Below are 20,294 nucleotides of genomic sequence, written 5' to 3'. Positions count from 1 at the left end.
GGGTCCAGTTTCTTTTACTGGTGTATCTCAGCTTTGACTTCCTATTAGAATCATATGAGGGGTTTTTTAAATCCCAGTGCATATGTCACACCCCAGAACAATTAAATCAGAATGTCTAGAGTAGGCCTCAGTACTTTTTTAAGCCCTCCAAGGAATTCCCATGTGTAGCTAAGTCCTGAGGACCCCTGTCTTATGCTTCCTACCACCCAGGCACTGAAGAAAGGTATCTGGGAGAGATGGTAATGCTAGTCAGTTAAATTTACAGCATCGCCTGGGGCCCTACAGGATATAAAATTCTAAGCTAATGGGTACAAATATACAGGTAGATAGAGGAAATAAAACCTGTTCGGCAGATCGGTAGGGTGACTATAGTTAACATTAATGTACATTTCAAAATAGCTAGAAAATAATAAGTTGAATGTTCCTAGCATAAAGACATATTTTTAAGGTAATGGATAGCCCAGTTACCCTGATTTGATTCTCACACATTACATTAATGTATGAAATTATCACATGTACCTCTAAAATATATATATCTAGTCTGTGTCAATTTTTTAAAATTCTAAGGTAATTCTGAGTACCCATCTGTGAAAAAGTTTTCCATGACAAATGGAAAATCCTATTTCATATTCACTAAATGCTCTCAATGAGTAAAGCACAGTAGGGCACATGAAAAAAAAATGTGGTCCTCTGGCCTCAAAGAGTTTTTCATCTACTTAGGAGAATGTTAAATAAAATCACAAAGTCAGACTGGCTTAAATACCAAGATGAGTAGTAAAAATAATTAGCATATTTATTGTAGTTGTGTGGTCATCAGTTAGTGTGGTCTTCTCTAGGCCAATGTGCTATACAATAGAACTTCCTGCAGTAGTGAAAATGTTTTATGTCTGCAATCCAGTTAGTAGCTGCTAACCACATGTGACTATTGGGCATTTGAAATGTGTACTGTGACTGAGAAACTGAATTTTTATTTAAATTTAATATGTCTAAATTTCTCTATGTGTCTAGTGGCTACTATACTGGACAGACTGTGGCTCTGGACTTAACTCCTTTAAGACAAAGACCAGCAAAATCTTAACAGATTTTATCCCTAGCACAGTACATAGGTATACAAAAGCAAGCACTGAGAAACAGTAGTGACTTCCATGTAGGAGGTGGGGTAAAGATAGAACCCTAAAGGATGACTTCATTGCTGGCTACCTTATAACAGTATTGGTAAGATCTAAATAGAGAGTAATGCAGTGATCATTCCAAATGGAAAAGCAAGGATAGGCACCAAGAAAGCCTACAAGTAGATAAAAACAAGGCTGCCAGTACTGTTAAAGGAAAAATTCCTGAGGCAACCTTAGTGGGAACTGCAAACATCTGGAATGAAATCTTCAAAATAAAAGTTTCAAACTTAAGAAATATGGGACTGGCTGAAGTGTCATAATACTGTGATCTTGAATCAGTGTTAAACAGGCATGCAGAAATTTCTCCCATCTTAAACAAAAACCCTCTCTTGCTCCAACTATCAACCCATTTGTCTGCTCCGCTTTACACTCGTTTCCCAAAACACTTGCCTATAAACATGCTGTGTCCAGTCTTTGTCCCATTCACTAGTGAACCCACACCAGTTAGGCTTTCACCCCAGCCACTGTGAAACTGCTATAGACAGTTATCCATAATGACCTCCAGTGTACTAAATGCAATGGTCAATTCTTATTGCCTTACTTGATTCTCTCATTAGCATTTGAAATCACTCCCCTCTCACTGAAACACTTCCTTCACTTGGCTTCCAGGACATCACACTCTCCCGGTTCTCTCCTATCCCACCCAGTTAATTCTTAGACGTCTTTGTTGGTTCCTCATGTACCCTACCTCTGCATTTTGGGGCTTAGTACTTATTCCTCTTATTAGTCTATACTCATACCCTTAGTGAGTCATCCAGTAGCATGAGTTTAATTACCAACTATATGTAAAACACTCAACTTTGTCTCCAGCTTGGCCCTTTCCCCTAAAACAGGATTGTCTGATCTTTTGACTTCCCTGGGCTACAATGGAAAAAGAATTGTCTTGCACCACAGATAAAATACACTAACAATAGCTGATGAGCTTTAAAAAAAAATTGCAAAAAAACTCCATGTTTTAAGAAAGTTGTATTGGGCTGCATTCAAAGCTGTCCTCAGCTACAGGTTAGATAAGCTTTCACTAAACTCTAGACTCATATCCAGGTGCTCCTTAATATCTCTACTTGGATATGTACTAGACACCTAAAACTGACATGTAAAAAAATAAACTCTTGATCTCCCCAAACTCCACACTGCCCCCACCACACACAAAAGTTCCTTCAACATGCTTCCTTCGACTCGCTAAATAGCAACTCCACCCATTCAGTTATTTATACCAAAAACCTTGGAGTCATCCTGAACACCTCTCTTTCACAACCCCAGCAATTCCTGTTGGCTCTACCTTCAAAATATATCCAAAATCTGACCAGTTCTAACCACTTCCACTGCTACCCTGGTCCACAGCACCATCATCTCTCTTCCATTATGCACAATCTATTCTCCACATAGCTGCCAAATGGACCTTTTAAAAATGTAAGTCAGGGCCAGATGTGGTGGTTCATGCCTGTAATCCCAGTACTTTATGAGGCCAAGGCAGGCAGATAATGAGGTCAGGAGATCAAGACCATCCTGGCCAACATGGTGAAACCCTGTCTACTAAAATATAAAAAATTAGCCAGACATGGTGATGGATGCAAATAGTCCCAGCTACTTGGGAGGCTGAGTCAGGGGAATGCTTAAACCTGGGAGGCAGAGGTTGCAGTGAGCCAAGATTGTGCCACTGCACTCCAGTCTGGCAACAGAGCAAGACTCCATCTCAAAATACACACACACACACACACACACAATGTAATATTCTAGTCCCATTATGGGAAACTATTACCTCTCTAATCTTAGGTCCTATTATTTGTTTCCCTCACCCAGCTCCAATCACCATGACCTCCATGATGTTCACTGCATTTGCAGTTTTCTCTTCTAGGATGTTCTACTCTCAATTATCTACACAGTTTACTTCCTTACTTCCTTTGGTTTTTTGCTAAAGAAAGCCCTACCACTTTAAAATTGCATTAATCCCCCCACCCCCAGGTATCATATCCATTTCTCCCTTGCTTTGTTGTTCTCTATAGCACTTATCATCCTCTGACATGCTATGTATTTTATGTATGCTGGTGTCAGATTTCTCCACTAGAATGCAACCTCCATGAGAGCAAGAATTTCTGTTAGTTTTGGTCACTGCTGTACCCTCAGCCTCCAGAACAATGCTTGGCATACAGTAAGTGCTCAAAAACTATTTATTAAAGAACAAATAAATCTGGGAGCCCCTGGTGGTCCTCACCTTAAGATCACTGGACCAGATTGTGAATATCACAATAGGGCTACAGTTTGGCATACACTCAGGAATCTGGGCCTGTGCTAACAAAAAATGAACTTTATATCCACTTTCCATTTGAACCCCTGAGTAAAGTTAATCCTCACCTTGTCTTTCCTGTTCACTTCTTAACTTCCTCCCACACCCCCATCCTCCATGGTCATTACCTAAAGTGCAAAACCCTCAGGATACCCATTCAACTCTGCCTGAGGATACCTGCCTTGTCTTCCTACAAGATCTAAATATAAAATATCTCCTTTGAAACCTTCCCCTACACTCCCCTAATAAAGTTAGTCATTCTTCTCTCCGTTTTCTGGGTACTTTGGGCAATCCTCCATGTAGTCCTCAAAAATATAAATAAGTATAGCTTGTTGGGCCGGACGCAGTGGCTCACGCCTGTAATCTCAGCACTTTGAGAGGACAAGGCGGGCAGATCACAAGGTCAGGAGTTCAAGACCAGCCTGGCCAACATGATGAAATCCCATTTCTATTAAAAATACAAAAATTAGCTGGGCATGGTAGGCGTGCCTGTAGTCCAGCTACTTTTGAGGCTGAGGCAGGAGAATCGCTTGAACCTGGGAAGCAGAGTTTGTAGTGAGCCAAAATCACGCCATTGCACTCCAGCCTGGGTGATAGACTGAGATTTCCATCTCAAAAAATAAATAAGTAGAACCTGTTATTTCCACCACTAAAGTGTAGTCTGCATAAGAGGACTGGAAAAATAAAAGGCCTGACACATTCTGAGTGCCTGCTGTATATCAGGCATGGTATTCCTATTTTAACAGGCATGTTTATTTATTCTACAGTTATAAAACATGTTTAAGAAATTAGAGCATAGAGGCTCACACCTCTAATGCACTTTGGGAAGCTAAGGTGCAAGGGTTAGGGTGCAAGGATCATTTGAGGCCAGGAGTTTGAGAGCAGCCTGGACAACATAGTGAGACCCTGTCTCTACAAAGAATTTTTAAATTAGGCAAGCATGATGGTGTGTGCCCATAATCCTAGCTACTCAGGAGGCTGAGGAGGGAGGATCACTTGGGCCCAGGAGTTCTAGGTTGCAGTGAGCTATAAATGCACCACTGCACTCCAGCCTAGGCAACAGAGTAAGACCCTGTCTCAAAACAACAAAAAGTTCATAACATTTGTAATAGTTGCCAGATATTCTATGGAGCTTATATACTCATTCATGTATCATTTTTCACCTGCTGGACAATTGAGCTGCCCCTAATTTTTCATTATAATAATTAGATGAATAGCCATTCATTCAACAAAAATCAGATCACCTATTCTTTGCCAGGCACTGATAGATGCTACAGACAAAATGGTATATATAAAATGCAGAGTTCTTGCCCTCAAACAGATTGCAATCTAGCATTTTAGACAGCCTTGAATATAATGTGATTGCCCTTAAATATATGAACTTTATAAGTAGACAAAGACATCACATGAAAACTACATATTAGTATCTCTGATGAATGTAAATGCAAAAATCAACAAAATACTGGCAAACTGAAGCCAGTAGAAGATAAAAGAATTATACACCATGATCCAGTAGGATTTATCCCAGGAATTCAAGATTAGTTCGACATACAGAAATCAATCAATGAAATGCATCATATTAATAGAATAAAGGGAAAAAAATACATGACCAAAGATGCAAAAAAATAATTATAATCCAACATTTTTTCATGGTAAAATCACATAAACTAGGAATTAAAGAGAACTTCCTCAATCAGATAAAGGCCATCTATATTTAAAAGCCCACAGTTAACATCATAGTTAATGGTGATAGACCAGATGCTTTCCCCCTAATATCAAGAAAATAGAAGATGTCCACTCTTCTTACTTGTATTAAACATTGTATTATAGGTCCTAGGGTAATTAGGCAAGTAAGAGAAATAAAAGATAAAAGTCATCCACATCAGAGAGAAAGATGTAAAACTCATGATTTGCAGATTTTATTATCATATATATAGAAAACTGTAGGAAATCCATTAAAAACCTATGCCAAAGAATACAAGTTCAACATACAAAAATATTGTATTCAGATATAGTAGCAATGAACATTATGAAAATGAAATTAAGAAAACCGTTCCTTTACAATAGCATTATAAAGAATTATGCTTTATGATCATGTGTTATACTTGAGTAAATTTAACAAAAGAAGTCCATAACTTATATACTGAAAACCACAAAACATTGTTGAAAGAAATTAAATATGTAAATAAATGGAAATGCATCTTGTGTTTGTTCACTAGAAGACTAAATATTAAGATGGCAATATTCATGATGAAACTCCATTTCTAAAAAAATTAGCCAAGTATGGTGGCACATGCCTGTAGTCCCAGCTATTCAGGAGGCTGAGGTGGGAAGATTGCTTGAGCCTGGGAGACAGAGGTTGCACACCACTGCACTCCAACCTGGGCAACAGAGCAAGACCCTGTCTCAAAACAAAAACAAACAAACAAACAACCCAGATATATTCCACAAATTGATATGCACAATCAATTCAGTCCCTATCAAAATCTCAGCAGGGTTTTGGAAGAAAATGGATAAACTTCTAAAAATAATATGAAAATAAAGGGATGTAAAACAGATAAAACAATCTTGTAAAAGAACAAAATCAGTGGACTCACATTTTCAATTTCAAAACTAACTACAAAGCTACAATAAAGAAGACAGTATGGCAGTGGCATAAGGATAGACATACAGATCAATGGAACAGAACTGAGAGTCCAAAAATAAACCCTTACATTTAAGAACAACTGATTTTCAACAAGAGTGCCAAGACAATTCAATGGAACTAAAATAACTGAATAAAGTCAGACTCCTACTTTAAACCATATACAACATTAACTCAAAGTTGAATCAAAGGCATAGATATAAAAAATATTAAAACTCTTAAACGAAAATACGGAGGCAAATATTCATGACCATTGGTTATACAATGGTTTCTTAGACATGACACCAAAAGTACAAGTAACAAAAGAAAAAAATAGATATACTGGATGTTATCAACATCAAAACTTTTGTACTGCAAATGATACCATCAAGAAAGTAAAAAGGCAACACACCAAATGGGAGAGGATACTTGCAAGTTAAATACCTGGTACGGAACTCATATCAAGAATATATATATATAAAAAAAACTCTTACAACTCATAAAAAGACAACCCAATTTAAAATGGGCAAAGGATTTGAATAGGCATTTCTCTAAAGAGGATATACAAATGGCCAATAAGCTCATGAAAAGATGTTCAACATCATTAGTCACTAGGGAAATGAAAATCAGAACTCCGATGAAATACTATCTCATATCCACTAAGATGGTTATAATTAGAAAGACAACAAATGCTATCAAAGATGTGGAGAAATTAGAACACTCACACATTGTTGGTGAAAATAAAGAACTGTGCTGTACTTTGGAAAACAGTTTGGAAGTTCTGAAAATGTTAAACATAGAATTACCATATAATCTAGCAATTCTACTCCCAGGTATATACCTAAAAGAAATGAAAACATATGGGCACTCAATACCTTGTAAACAAATGTTCACAGCAGCACTATTCATAACACTAAAAAAACAGCACTACTGATAACACTAAAAAAGTAGAAACAACTTAATGTCCATTAATTGATGAATGGATAAACAAAATGTGCTATGCCCATATAAGGGAATATAATTTGGTAATAAAAAGGAATAAACTACTGATATATGCTATAATATATATGACCCTCAAAAACATGCTAAGTGAAAGAACCCAGTCATAAAAGACCACAATTTTATTATCTCATCTTATGGACTGAATTAAAATTCCTATGTTGAAGCCCTAACTCCTAGTGTGACTGTATTTGGAGATAGAGCCTTTGGGGAGTAAATAAGATTAAATGAGATTATAAGAGTGGGGCCCTAATTCAATAGTACTGGTATCCTTACAAGAAAGATACAACAGAGATCCCTCTCCATGTGTGACATACAAAGTAGAAACTTTCTACAAGCCAGGAAAAGAGGCCTCACCAGAAACCAGCACTGAAGGTAGAACATTGATCTTGAACTTTTAACCTCCAGAACTCTAAGAAAATAAATTTCTGTAGTTTAAGCAACCCAGTGTGGTGTTTTGTTATGGCAGGCATAGCAGACTAATACATTACATTTGTATGAAATGTCAAAAGTACGCAAATCTATAGAGGCAGAAACTAGACAGTAGCTGTCCAAGGAAGGAAGTTAGGAGTGAGAGTGGAATGGGAAATGAAGGCTAATAGGTACAGAATTTCTTCTGGGAATGATAAAAATAATCGAAAATTAGATGATGGTGATAGTTGTACAAATCTGTGTATATTCTTAAAACCGCTAAGTTTTATAAATGGGTAAATTTATGTGAACTATGTCTCAAAAGCTATAAAATAGATATTTCAATAATTTTTTAAAACAGTGGCATATGTGCCATTTCTTAAAAATTGAACTTACCAAATATTGTATAATTCTGGAAAGAAATGTAAAACATGGAAGATATTTCCTCACAGAAATGGAAAAGGATTTCAATTGCAGTTCTTCTTCAGAAGTCTTTTCAAATATTGTAAAGGAAGTTACACAAGCTATAAAAAATGCCATCGTTGTCACAACAGAGGGCATTAGGAGTTCATCCTTCAATAGAAGAGGTAGCATACTATAAAGGAAAATTTTTAAAAATCAAAAGAGAATCATCAATTCAAACCATAACCACTTGGTAAAAAAGTTTTAAATTAGTTTACAAGAATCATACTGAAAATATATGGAAATTGGTATGACTTACCTAAATGTTGACACAAGTAAAAACCAAGTAGACATAAAAGGAATGTCACTTAAAATTAAGCAGACTGGTCTAAAATGGTAAAGAAAAAAAATTTTTAATATTATAGCATATAATTTCAACTCCTAATTGTAAAAAATATAAACACATTTTATCTTTCTGATTTTCAGGGGTAGCTTACAAAAAGCCAGGAAGGTCTTCCTTCACATGCACTACTGATTCATTATTTTAAACAGTCCAGACTAAATTAGCCTAGACGCAGGCACACAGGTATCAACTCCTCATAATAACTGGAAAACTGCTGTTTCCAGTATGCCATTAATGGAACTTTTTTTCTCTATCATACAGACAAGTAGCTTAAAAAAAGGATCAGATGAACAAATCTGAGAAGGCTTCGTCATATATTTCATACTACTTGGTAAACATGAATTCCCAGTATTGTTGTTTTCAAACACCTCTTTTATGTTCTTTCATGTTACATATTACTCCACTCAGTTAAAACTAGAGTTATGGCAGACAAGATTGTCATGCCGCTGGAGAGGACAAGAGAGACAAGAGGATAAAGGAAAACAAATTGATCATAGTAAAATTAAAAGGAGGAAGAAATTAGTAGGAAGAGCTACATGAAAAGGGCAATAGTATAGGAACAGGAAGCACAATACCAATAACTGGAACCACAGTCTTTATCAAAGAGTTGTTTAGGGGCCAGGCACAGTGGCTCATGCCTGTAATCCCAGCAGCGTGGTAGGCTAAGGCAGATAGATCACTTGGAGTCAGGAGTTCAAGACCAGCCTGGCCACCATGGTGAAACCCCATCTCTACTAAAAACAAAAAAATTAGCTGGGCTTGGTGGTGCATGCCTGTAATCCCAGCTACTCAGGAGGCCGAGGTAAGAGAATTGCTTGAACCCAGGAGGAGGAGGTTGCAGTAAGCTGAGATTGTGTGCACTTCAGCCTGGGCAACAAAGATGACAGAGTGGGACACCATCTCCAAAAAACAAACAAAAAAAGCTGTTTATGGTCATAGCTCTAAGCCCTGGGACCTCCTTACCACAACTCCTGCTCCAGTACCTTTGGGATTCAATTATGGCAAAGCTCCTTTGAGCTTTGCCATAACTGCCAATCTGAAGCAGTCTTGGTCCCCATGTTTTCCATTATTTACGTGTGACCTTGAGCAAATGAATAATCTATTTTCTTAAGTGGAAATGGAAATAATAATGATGCCTTGTGTTTTCTTTTGGTTTTTTTGTTGTTGTTGTTGTTTTGTTTTGTTTGTTTTTGAGATAGAGTTTTGCTCTTGTTGCCTAGGCTGGAGTGCAATGGTGCGATCTCAGCTCACTGCAACCTCCGCCTTCCAGTTTCAAGCAATTCTCCTGCCTCAGCCTCCTGAGTAGTTGGGATTGCAGGAATGTGCCACCATGCTTGGCTAATTTTGTATTTTTAGTAAAGATGGGGTTTCAGCATGTTGGTCAGACTGACCTTGAACTTCTGACCCAAGTGCAAGAAGATCACTTGAGCCCAGGAGTTCAAGATCAGCCTAGAGAACTTAACAAGATACCATCTCTACAAAAAAATTTAAAAATTAGCCTGGCATGGTGATGGATGCCTGGGGTACTAGTTACTTGGGATGTTGAAGTGCAAGGCTCACTTGAGCCCAGGAGTTGGAGGCTGCAGTGAGCTATGACTGTGCCACTGTGCCTGAGTAACTGAGGAAGACCTTGTCTTTTAAAAAAACTTATTACATATAAGCACTGATCTGAAAGGAATACAGAGATGATTATAACTTAGCTCCTAACTTCAAAGTACTTAAAATTCATCACCAAACAGCAAAATCCCTTACATCGTCCACCTTTTCTCTGAACCCCTCCCTTTACCACCTTGTTTGAAACAATGCCTGGCTCTCTCCTCTGAAGACAATACTGCCTTCTGCCCTCTTGACTGTGCCTATTTTTGTTGTTTCCACAGTCTTCAAGTGATTTGGCCCAGAGGTGGGAGGTAGCCTCCTTGATCTTCCACACTACTTTCATACCGGTTCTCCCTCTCTCCACCCTAATAATCTCCAGCTTTGAATCTCTTTTGTTATCACACTTTATCCCCTATTATTCCTCATCTTGTAATTACTGACCAACCAGAGGGTTGCTTCCCTCATGACCCAAAGATTCCAGCTCCTTTCTCACTATCACTCTCTACAAACCGACTAAATTCTTGGCAATTTTAACATACACATAGATCTTCCCAACGCCTCTCATTTGCTGGAACACCTCTCTTGTAGTGATCTCATCTTTAATCCTGTACCTTAGGGTCATACTTTAGACTGCAACTCCTCCATGATCAGTTCATGAACTGTACTCTCTCCACTCTGCGGCCTTTTAGTCCAACTCCAACGATCTTTTGATTGTTACTTTTCACTTTCCCTTATCCCTTTGATGGCCTTTTCCCTTTTTACCTACCTTAAATTCTAAGGTCAATCATTATAATCACTCTCATGCATTCACTCTTATGCCCTCAAGCAAGGGAGTTATCCTCACTAGACAAAACCATAAACCTGGAAATACACAACTCTCCACCAGCACTTACTCCAACCATACTGAACAACTGCTTTAGAGAAAAACATCTACCCATACTAACTGGTTTCACTTTAAATACATGATCATGATATTCAATTGTCCTGCAATTACTATATATTTCCCTGGCCCATTTATACTCTGTCTCTCCTTAAAAAAATGTTTCACACTTCTCCCTCCTACTTCCAACAGCTTCAACCCACTCTTGGCTAATGACTTTCCCTCTCACTTCAATAAAAAACTTGGAGCAGTCTCGGGAGGCCGAGGCGGGTGGATCACGAGGTCAAGAGATCGAGACCATCCTGGTCAACATGGTGAAACCCCATCTCTACTAAAAATACAAAAAATTAGCTGGGCACGGTGGCGTGTGCCTGTAGTCCCAGCTACTCAGGAGGCTGAGGCAGGAGAATTGCCTGAACCCAGGAGGCGGAGGTTGCGGTGAGCCGAGATCGCGCCATTGCACTCCAGCCTGGGTAACAAGAGCGAAACTCCATCTCAAAAAAAAAAAAAAAACTTGAAGCAGTCAAAAGAGAACATTCTCCATGTTTTCTACCCTGGCTCCATACACTCTATACTTGACCCACAGCAAGAATGATCCATTTAAAACATCAAGTCATATTACATTTCTTACTTACTCAAAACCCTCTCATAGCTCTCTATTCCCTTCAGAATAAAAATCAAAGTTCTTAAGATGGCCTACAAGGTCCTACATGCTTTGGACCCATTACTTCTTTGACTTCACCTCGTGTTACTCCCTGCTTTGATCACTCCACTCTGACGACATTGGCCAGTTTGTTGTTTTCTACACATACTGGGTGTACCATCTTAGGGCCTTGGCACTGGCTGTCCCCCTGCCTGAATGTTATTCTCCCAGATATCCACACAGCTAAATTCCTGCCCTCCTCCTCTCTACAATGAGGCCTACCTTGACATCTGTGTTTAAAATTGCAACCCCTACCTGCATCCCATCCTCCAGTACTCCCAATTACTCTTGCTCTGTTTTATTTCTCCATCATGATATTTATTACCTTCCAACACACTAATTTCTTGTTTTTATTTTTTTATTAGTGTCTATCCTTAAGAATGATAGCTAAGAAGGCAGAGATTTTTGTCTGGAATATATCCCAAGTGCACAGAACAGTGCTGGATAAATAGTAGGCACTCAATAAATATTTACTGAATGAATTTGTTTAATGATAGGATTAGCTGGGACCAGGTCAAAAGGAAATTTTAATGCAAATTTAATATCATTTAGCAAAAATAGATTAAAGCCATGCACTGTTACAAATAATCTAGGTGCATTTGTAAAAAATGAACCCGAGAAGTTCAGTGTCTGAGAACTAATCTGGTCTGAGAACAACAGGTCCTGAGCGAGCTGCCTTTCTATGAGTAGAAATTCTGGGGAAATCTATTAACACATGTTTGAAAGTAATGTCTTTCCACATTTTCATCCCCTGGTGCCAGTGATTTGTGTAGGGTCAGCCTAGCCTCGTATAATAGTGGTAAGCTCTAACTCAGGTTTGGGACTCAGGGGATGATGGCATTAAGCAGTCTTCCCAGTCTACAATGACACAAGACTATTTTACTTAGAGCCAAGAAGCCTTCCACACTGGTCAGCCCAGCTCTGCACTAAGGTTTTAGTCCAAAGTTCCACTAATAAAAGCAATACTGCCTGCCATTTGTCACTGGTCATTCTGTACATGTATCTTTCACAGGAACCTAGTGAACGCAAGGTGAGGGGTAGAACAGTAGTGGGTTGGGATTAACCTAGAAGAGGATTTCAGTATTCCAAAGGGTTCTATGCAAGTAATATTTTAACATTAGGATATGATACTCCCAGCTGTCACCCACTGCTTTCTATGAAAACCAGAAAAAAAATTTAATGCTTCTAAAACAAAGTAGTCTGGTTACAGATTGCCGATAGGGTCTAAACTAAGCTTGCAGCAAAAAAGAGAAGGGAGGCAACATACAAAAGACCCTATGGAAGTAAATGGAAAGAAGAAGGCTACTGAATAGATGTGGAAATGAATGAAATGAAAAAAGCAAAGTGACAAACAGGCTCCAATCAGATGAAAACCTCTTTGAAGGATGTATTTTTTATATGTCCTTCCAACACACTAATTTTTGTTTTTATTTTTTTATTAGCATCTATCCTTAAGAATGATAGCTAAGAAGGCAGGGATTTTTGTCTGGAATATATCCCAAGTGCACAGAACAGTGCCTGACAAATAGTAGGCACTCAATAAATATTTATTGAATGAAATATTTGTTTAATGATATGATTAGCTGGGACCAGGTTAAAAGGAACTGTTAATGCAAACTGTAGCATGTAGAAAATATAAATGAAAAAACAGGAAGAAATTAAAACTATGTCAATAATATTCTATCAAATTTTTTCAGTTTAAAATACATTTTATAAAGAAATAAAATCAGAACTTCTGGAAAAAAACATGACTGAAATAATTTTATGCAAAGAGGTAACATTTGTGTAGTTTTGTTTTGCATTAAAATATTTGTATGTATATTATAAAGTTATATTATAAACACATACTTCAAACGTTTCTACTTACAATGATACCAAGAGAATGGATTTTTCATGTACTTGGAAAGAAAATAAAAAGAATGATAGTGCACAGCTAACCTTTAAGAAAAAAGGGGAAAAATGAGATATAACAACTTGCAAAATAGCATATCAAGTTAATTATGAATCTAAATAAAAATCATTTCAATTGAAAACTGAAAGTTTATTAAAGCTTCTATTTAGAAGTAAAATACCATCACAACACTGATATGCATATGTTAATCAAATTTAAAAATCGAAATATTTTTTCAAAAATCAATGAATGTAAAGCTTTAACCATCCAATATAAGTTCATTATATTCAGTTATTAATAAATAAAACTACTAAATACCTCAGACACAACAATCATACATTCATCCTCCCATGGAATCTCTGACAGTTTAAATTTAAAAGCATGAAAGACAAGAAGGTCAGAATCTAAAAGTGGCAAAACAAATCTATTTCAGTGTTTTAAAACATGCACTTCAATAAAATGTTTTATAAATTCATCACACGCTATTTGGAGTTTTAAGTAAAAAATTATTTTCAGAAGTTTACATTCTGCAAATTAGATATGGATAACTATCCAGTTGCTCAAGCAGAAACTTCGAATCTTATCCATGCTATATATCTAAACCATCAGGAAATAATAGCTATTAGCACCTCCTAACTACAATATCCATCCACTTCTCTCCAGTCCCCTCTGCTAAGGGTGGCAGAGGAGTGGTCTAAGCCACTATCCATCTTTATAGTAGTACAATAATCTCCTAACTGGTAATACTCCTGCTATATATGTATACATCAGTATTCATGCTATCAATTACCTCAATTATAGAAACGCATTGAGATATAATTCAGGCAAACTTGATTGAAAGAAAAATACTTTTAAAATAATTATAATGGGAAATGTTCTTAAAACTCTCAGAAATATACAATAAGAATTCAAAGCATGATCAACAAAAACAAAATAACAAAAATCTTACATTTAAAAAGTTTTAACACAATGGCTTCTTTTAAAACATACCAAACAGACAAAAATTAGAAAATAAAAAGAAATTTTTTTTCTGCCTTTAATGCACGTTATCATCTGTAACATTGCTAAAGTTACTCAAACTCTGAAATTCTATTCCTTTTTTTTTCTTCAGATGGAGTCTTGCTCTGTCACCAGGCTGGAGTGCAGTAGCATAATCTCAGCTCACTGCAACCTCCATCTCCTGGGTTCAAGTGATTCTTCTGCCTCAACCTCCCGAGTAGCTGGGACTATAGGTATGTGCCACCACACCTAGCTAATTTTTGTATTTTTAGTAGAGACTGGGTTTCCCCATGTTGGCCAGAATGGTCTCAATCTCCTAACCTCATGATTCACCCGCCTTGGCCTCCCAAAGCGCTGGTATTACAGGTATGAGTAACCATGCCCAGCCCATTATCTTTGAAATATGCATTTATTTAGCATTCTATTTCTTAGAAAAACAGCAATCTATCATAAGCTTTAAATATATTTCAGGTTGAGCCTACTGAAGACATCAGAGCATTACACCATATCCATCCTGTTCTAACTATCTGATAGAATATTAACAACAGATGACTTGGTATGCTCAGAGTTCATTCGCAGAATCAAACAACAGAAATCATCAATAAAAAGATCATGAAAAAGTAAAAAGGAACATGAAACTCTTTTTTGCATATGGTATGAGATGCACTTTTGAAGTATTTCATTGTTATGTACTTTTCTGGCTTGTTTTTATGCAATGTACTTAACTGACAGTCCCAGACTTGGAATCCTAATTTCTAAATGTTGCCTCACATAAGTCCACTAGGACTTACTGTTTTCATGTACTAAATGTTCTTGATAGTTTAAATGTATTTTTTAAATGTCATTTTATAGACCATGGCAAACAGGAACAAAATTTTAAATGCCACAGAAATACAACCAAGAAGACTTTGTAAACCTACTTAGAAAAAACCCTAAACTATCTGTCCCCTCCCCTTCTCAAAAATACATTTTAGTTTCTCTTGTACATAAATCAAACTCCAAATCTTTTCAACCAGGACATTCAAGGTCTTCAGTAATTTGGTCCATTTTTTACCCTTATCTCTCACCATATCCTCTCCTACTCTCAACACACACACACAAAGGTCACCCAAATTATATTGTTTAATAGAATATCCTGTGTCCTTTCCCACTTCTGGACCTTCAACTTCTTCCTTCTCTTTTGAACTTCTCTTCTGCTATATAACCTACTGTTCTAATCTTACCCGATTTTCAAATTTGGGCTCAAATCCCACTTGCCCTAAACAGCATTCTAAAATCTCCCCCTGAGATAATATCTCCCTTTCCCACACCATCATAGGACTTCATTTGTACCTGATAGAACTTAATACCATCTGTTTTATCACATAACTATTTAAGCTACTTATGTTCTTTGCCACTGTTTTCTGCTTTGCATTCCCTCATTAACTAATAGAAAAAAAATTAAATAGTTGAATTAACTGAAAGATTATTCTGATTGCTTAGCTTAGTGTCTAACACAGAATCTAAGTATGGGGAACATTCAATAAATGTCTGCCAAATAAATGAATGTCTTATTTCCCAACCCAGTAAATCCTGTTCCGAGCAAGAAAATAATTTTTAAAAGTTCAGTTGTGGCAAGAATTAAGTGTCTACAATAATGAAAAACTTACCAGTGTAAATTTGAATCCTTTGGAAGAGGGCTGAAGTGTTAATTTTATGCATGCAGGAAGCAGGCTCAAAAATGTAAAACAGAAGCTTAAAAAAATAATAAAAATCAAATATTTGTTTTCTTTGTAGAGGTATAAATCTAGCTTAAATAAGAAAATATTTCTTAAATATAAAGATCATATTATTCATCAACTTAAGTTGACTTCAAATTATAGTTTATTTTTATTTATTAAATTTAAAGACCAAATAACATTTAAATAAAATCTACACATTGAAAAAAAAATCTACACATTGAGAGAGATACATACTTTTATACATGACACTAAATATTTTAAAGACCAAACTTCATAATACTAAATATTGCTTCTTTTATTTTCATATTTAATAAAATGCATAGAAAATATACAAAGATACATAGTTGAAGGTGAATTGTTGAACATTCAAAATAAGAAAACATAATGAGTTATAAGAGAATGCTATATCTGCAACACAAACATTCATAAACTATACTCACAAAAGTCTCTCTGGCTCTCATTTCACAAAAGTTGATTATCTGATTTTCAAGCCCATGGTAAATCATAAAGAACAAGATTTCGGAAAGGGAGCAGGAAGCTACTAGAGCTTCTCCTACCTAATGATGGCTAATGGGTGGGGAGGAAAAAGAGCTAGAAAAAGCAGACAGACTCAACAAGTGGCCTGGAACCATTTAGTACTATGGGACATAAACCTTGAAAGGCCTGAAAACAAGTATATAACCTAATACAATAATTGATTTTCCCACTTACAGCTTTTGACTTGTCAACTTGGCTAGGCTGAACAAATGTCCCTAGAATTTCCTTCTTGTATGCTTTTGCTAAGGTGGGCTACAAGGGAAATTCTCATAAGATCTGGAGGACAGAGAGAGGCCACACCCATCTCATCTCCCAGTTATTTGAACACTAATCTACTGTGAAAGAATTTTGCACATGTAAAACCCCTACTGAGTTGATTTTAAATTAATCAAAAGGGAGCTTGTCCTGAGGCGCCTAACTTAATCAGTTCAAAGCCCTAAAAGACCGCTGAGGCCTTCCCTAACAAAATCTGGGTCTGAATTGCTCTTCCTTCCCCCTAGATACTCCTTCCTGACTGCCTGCCTTGTGACTTTGTTTTGCTTAGCTAGCCCCTACAACTGTATAAGCCAATTCCTTGTCATAAATTCACACACACACACACTACAGTGATCTCTTACTCCTACTTCTTTGATTGATCCTGACTGACACACACTGAATATGACTCTTCAACATAATATCAATCATATTTAATGTACTCTATGTTCAAGGAGAGAACAAGGTAACAATTCAGAAAAACTTTCACATAAAATAATTCAAATAGAAGAGTTCTATTATAAAGAGCAATAGGTCTAAGTTATGTGGAAAATCCTCTAAAGAAAAACACCTTGGCTGGGTGCAGTGGCTCATGCCTATAATCCCAGTACTCTGGGAGGCTGAGGTGGGCAGATCACCTGAGGTCAGGAGTTCAAGACCAGCCTGACCAACATAGTGAAACTAAATTGCGAAATTGCATTTCGTCTCTACCAAAATGCAAAAATTAGCTGGGCATGGTGGCAGGTAATCCCAGCTACTCAGGAGGCTGAGGTAGGAGAATCACTTGAACCCAGGAGGCAGAGGTTGCAATGAGCCAAGATTGCTCCACTACACTCCAGCCTGGGTGACAGAGCCAGACCCCATTTCAAAAAAAAGAAAAACCTAATGATGCCAAATAAATGAAATAATACCATAACGCTTTTAGAGAGTAACTTATAAAATACTACATACAAACTTTGATTCTCTTACCTCATTATTAATTGGATGTGACGAGGCAAAATATCCTTAATCTTCAGAAGGACATTGAAGCTGCACCAAATATTGGCTACTTTATCCTTAAAAGAGATTTGTTAGCTTTACACTCTGATATAATTGAAAGAAATATTAAAACCCATGAAGTACAGCCCATTATCACTAATAAATTTTTTGAGATGTGAAACTTTTACTCACAATTATAACTAAATAGATTAAATCCTCCAGGAATAAACAAATGTGCACACATTGTCTCAAGCATTTTTCATTTTTGTGCAAGAAAGTTGATCAAAAGTTTTGACCCACTATAATCCAGACAGTCCCAAATACTTGATAGTTTTCAAAGAGCAGTGTACTATCCCTGAATACTAAAGTTATTCATCTTTGGAAATTTTTCTAAGAAATGTTTTTTTCATCATTTATAGAATGCATACTACATTTGACCCATTTTTATCACACACCTGAAGTTACTTAGAATAACAGACTAACCTGCTAGCTACTAGCAATGACAAGAGCTAATTGCTAATAATCAAAAAGTCTAAAGACATTAGCAGTTGTGCTAGGATGGATCACTTTCAAAATTAAGTTTGCAATTACAGCTCTCATGCTGGTGAAACTCATTCTCTACACAGCTGCTTGACATACAGCTGTGCAGACTTAACATCAAAAAAGTAACTATCACTGACAACTATACCATCCCACTTTCCTCTGCTGGATCAAAGAAAATGCTCTTCAGATTTTGAAAGCAACAGTAAATGAAAGAGACTGGCAACACCATCAAACATATCTGATACTCATTTTTATAATTATCATGATAAATGCCATTTCTGAAATGGAAGGTAAGGCAAATAGGCAGCTTACAGAGAGAGTTAAACTTTTCTTTATATGAGTATTAGAGGTTATACAAAGAAGAGGTTAGGAAAACAATTTTCAAAATTCAAATCAGCTCTGCTACATACTAGTTATAGGAATCTTTGACCTCAGTTTTTTAATCTGCGAAGTGGGGATAATAGCTACCACAAAGCTACTGTAAGGATCAAATAAAATTACATGGAAGTGTCTGGCACCTAGTAAGTGGTGGTTATAACCATAATCACTACCATCATCCTGTTGACATACAGTCATACATGTCTGTTCCTTCACAATACCAAACTCCTATCTTAGTCTCTTTCAAAATGCTGGTTCCATCTTCCTGTAAGTCAATTGAAAGATATTCTATAGAAATTTATATATTCAAAACTTAGGAAGATATAATGCTTTTAAAATTCTTTTTAAAAGAAATGTTATCCAAAAGCAAATTATCTATAAATATGTTGTTTCTGTCTAACTTTATTAAAAGGCCTTTTTGTTTCAGAAAAATGGTTTGTTTAATTTAATTACCAAATCTAAATGACCAAATTATTCAAGTAATAAAAGTTTAACAAGAGTGATTAACCTAGCATTAAATGAAATGAAAGATTCTCATTAAAAATTACTACAGATGAAGGTTATATATCTCATAAGGAATTATGACATCTTTCTGAAGCAAACATGATTATTAGTTTTACAAATAATTTCCTAAGACTAAAAACAGAATATAAACCAAAAAATTACACAGCTGTTAAAATGGCAACTGAAACTTCTCATGCTGTCTTTCATTTTGGACCCTATTTCATTACAAAAACATGTAACTGAATTATGGATCTGATGATGGCATAATTATTACCTATTGATGTAATGTACTAAAAAATGCCAGCTCAGCTAGGAGTTATATAATGGATTAAATAACTGGCAAGGTGCACACACCCTGTTGTCCTAGCTACTTGGGAGGAAGAGGCAGGAGAATCACTTGAGCCCAGGAGTTCAAGACTGTAATGCACCATGATTACACCTGCAAATAGCCACTGTGCTCCAACCTGGGCAGCATAGCAAGATCCTGTCTCATCAGTCAATTAATCAATCAAGCAATAACTGGCAAGAAATGATTACAGGAGGAAAGTAGCTGAAGTTCCTTTACTTTGTGTCTTCTACATGAAACCCCTAAAGGTCACAGGGGAGGTAAAGTAACAGAAAGAAAAGGACAGTTTTTAAACATGCCTCAAATAATCCACGATCAACTGGGAAGAGTCTTCTTAGAACCTGCAGGGTTTGTTCCCTTTCTGTAAAGAATGGCAGCCAGCAGAGAATGAAGGAAGCCACAACAGTACAAGCTAGCTTAACTAGCAACACAAACCTAGAACGAAAACAAAGGTAGTCAGTAAGATAAGGAAAGGTTAATAATTCTGCAAAATCAATCTGAGTCTCACTAAACATAATACATACAAACATATAGTAATGCTAAATCTATGTTACCAATATAGGTTTAAGATGGGAGTCTGCTCAAATCAGAGGTAAAAAAAATTCACAATAGCTAATATGTGCACTTCAACAAAAAGACTGCTATCACCATCCTAATTAACATTTATGTTAG

The 20,294-nt window shown here is 36.5% G+C and overlaps 2 protein-coding genes across 9 annotated transcripts in view; one reads left to right on the top strand and one right to left on the bottom strand.

Moving 5' to 3' along the window:
* The window catches only part of ITGB3BP (integrin subunit beta 3 binding protein), a 108,375-nt gene extending 93,784 nt beyond the window's left edge, over window positions 1-14,591 (top strand). The window contains exon 9 of the mRNA XM_054236370.2: window positions 14,476-14,591. The gene's annotated coding sequence lies outside the window, so the exon portion shown is untranslated. The remainder of the gene's footprint in view (window positions 1-14,475) is intronic.
* Window positions 1-20,294, bottom strand: part of ALG6 (ALG6 alpha-1,3-glucosyltransferase) — a 64,267-nt gene that overhangs the window by 1,304 nt on the left and 42,669 nt on the right. For 7 of the 8 annotated variants that reach the window (XM_078332120.1, XM_017974807.4, XM_054236367.2 and 4 more), the window contains 6 exons: window positions 19,922-20,057; window positions 17,843-17,928; window positions 16,013-16,097; window positions 13,341-13,411; window positions 8,211-8,279; window positions 7,886-8,084 (listed from right to left, as the gene is read on the bottom strand). In XM_078332120.1, the coding sequence (XP_078188246.1) occupies window positions 7,886-8,084; window positions 8,211-8,279; window positions 13,341-13,411; window positions 16,013-16,097; window positions 17,843-17,928; window positions 19,922-20,057 (646 nt within the window). The remainder of the gene's footprint in view (window positions 1-7,885; window positions 8,085-8,210; window positions 8,280-13,340; window positions 13,412-16,012; window positions 16,098-17,842; window positions 17,929-19,921; window positions 20,058-20,294) is intronic. The other variant, XM_054236369.2, reaches the window with a different exon arrangement.

Source organism: Callithrix jacchus, chromosome 7 (assembly GCF_049354715.1).
Source record: "Callithrix jacchus isolate 240 chromosome 7, calJac240_pri, whole genome shotgun sequence".
NCBI classification, from domain to species: Eukaryota; Metazoa; Chordata; class Mammalia; order Primates; family Cebidae; genus Callithrix; species Callithrix jacchus.
Note: the sequence above shows the minus strand (reverse complement) of the source record. Positions and strands in the feature narration are given on the sequence as shown.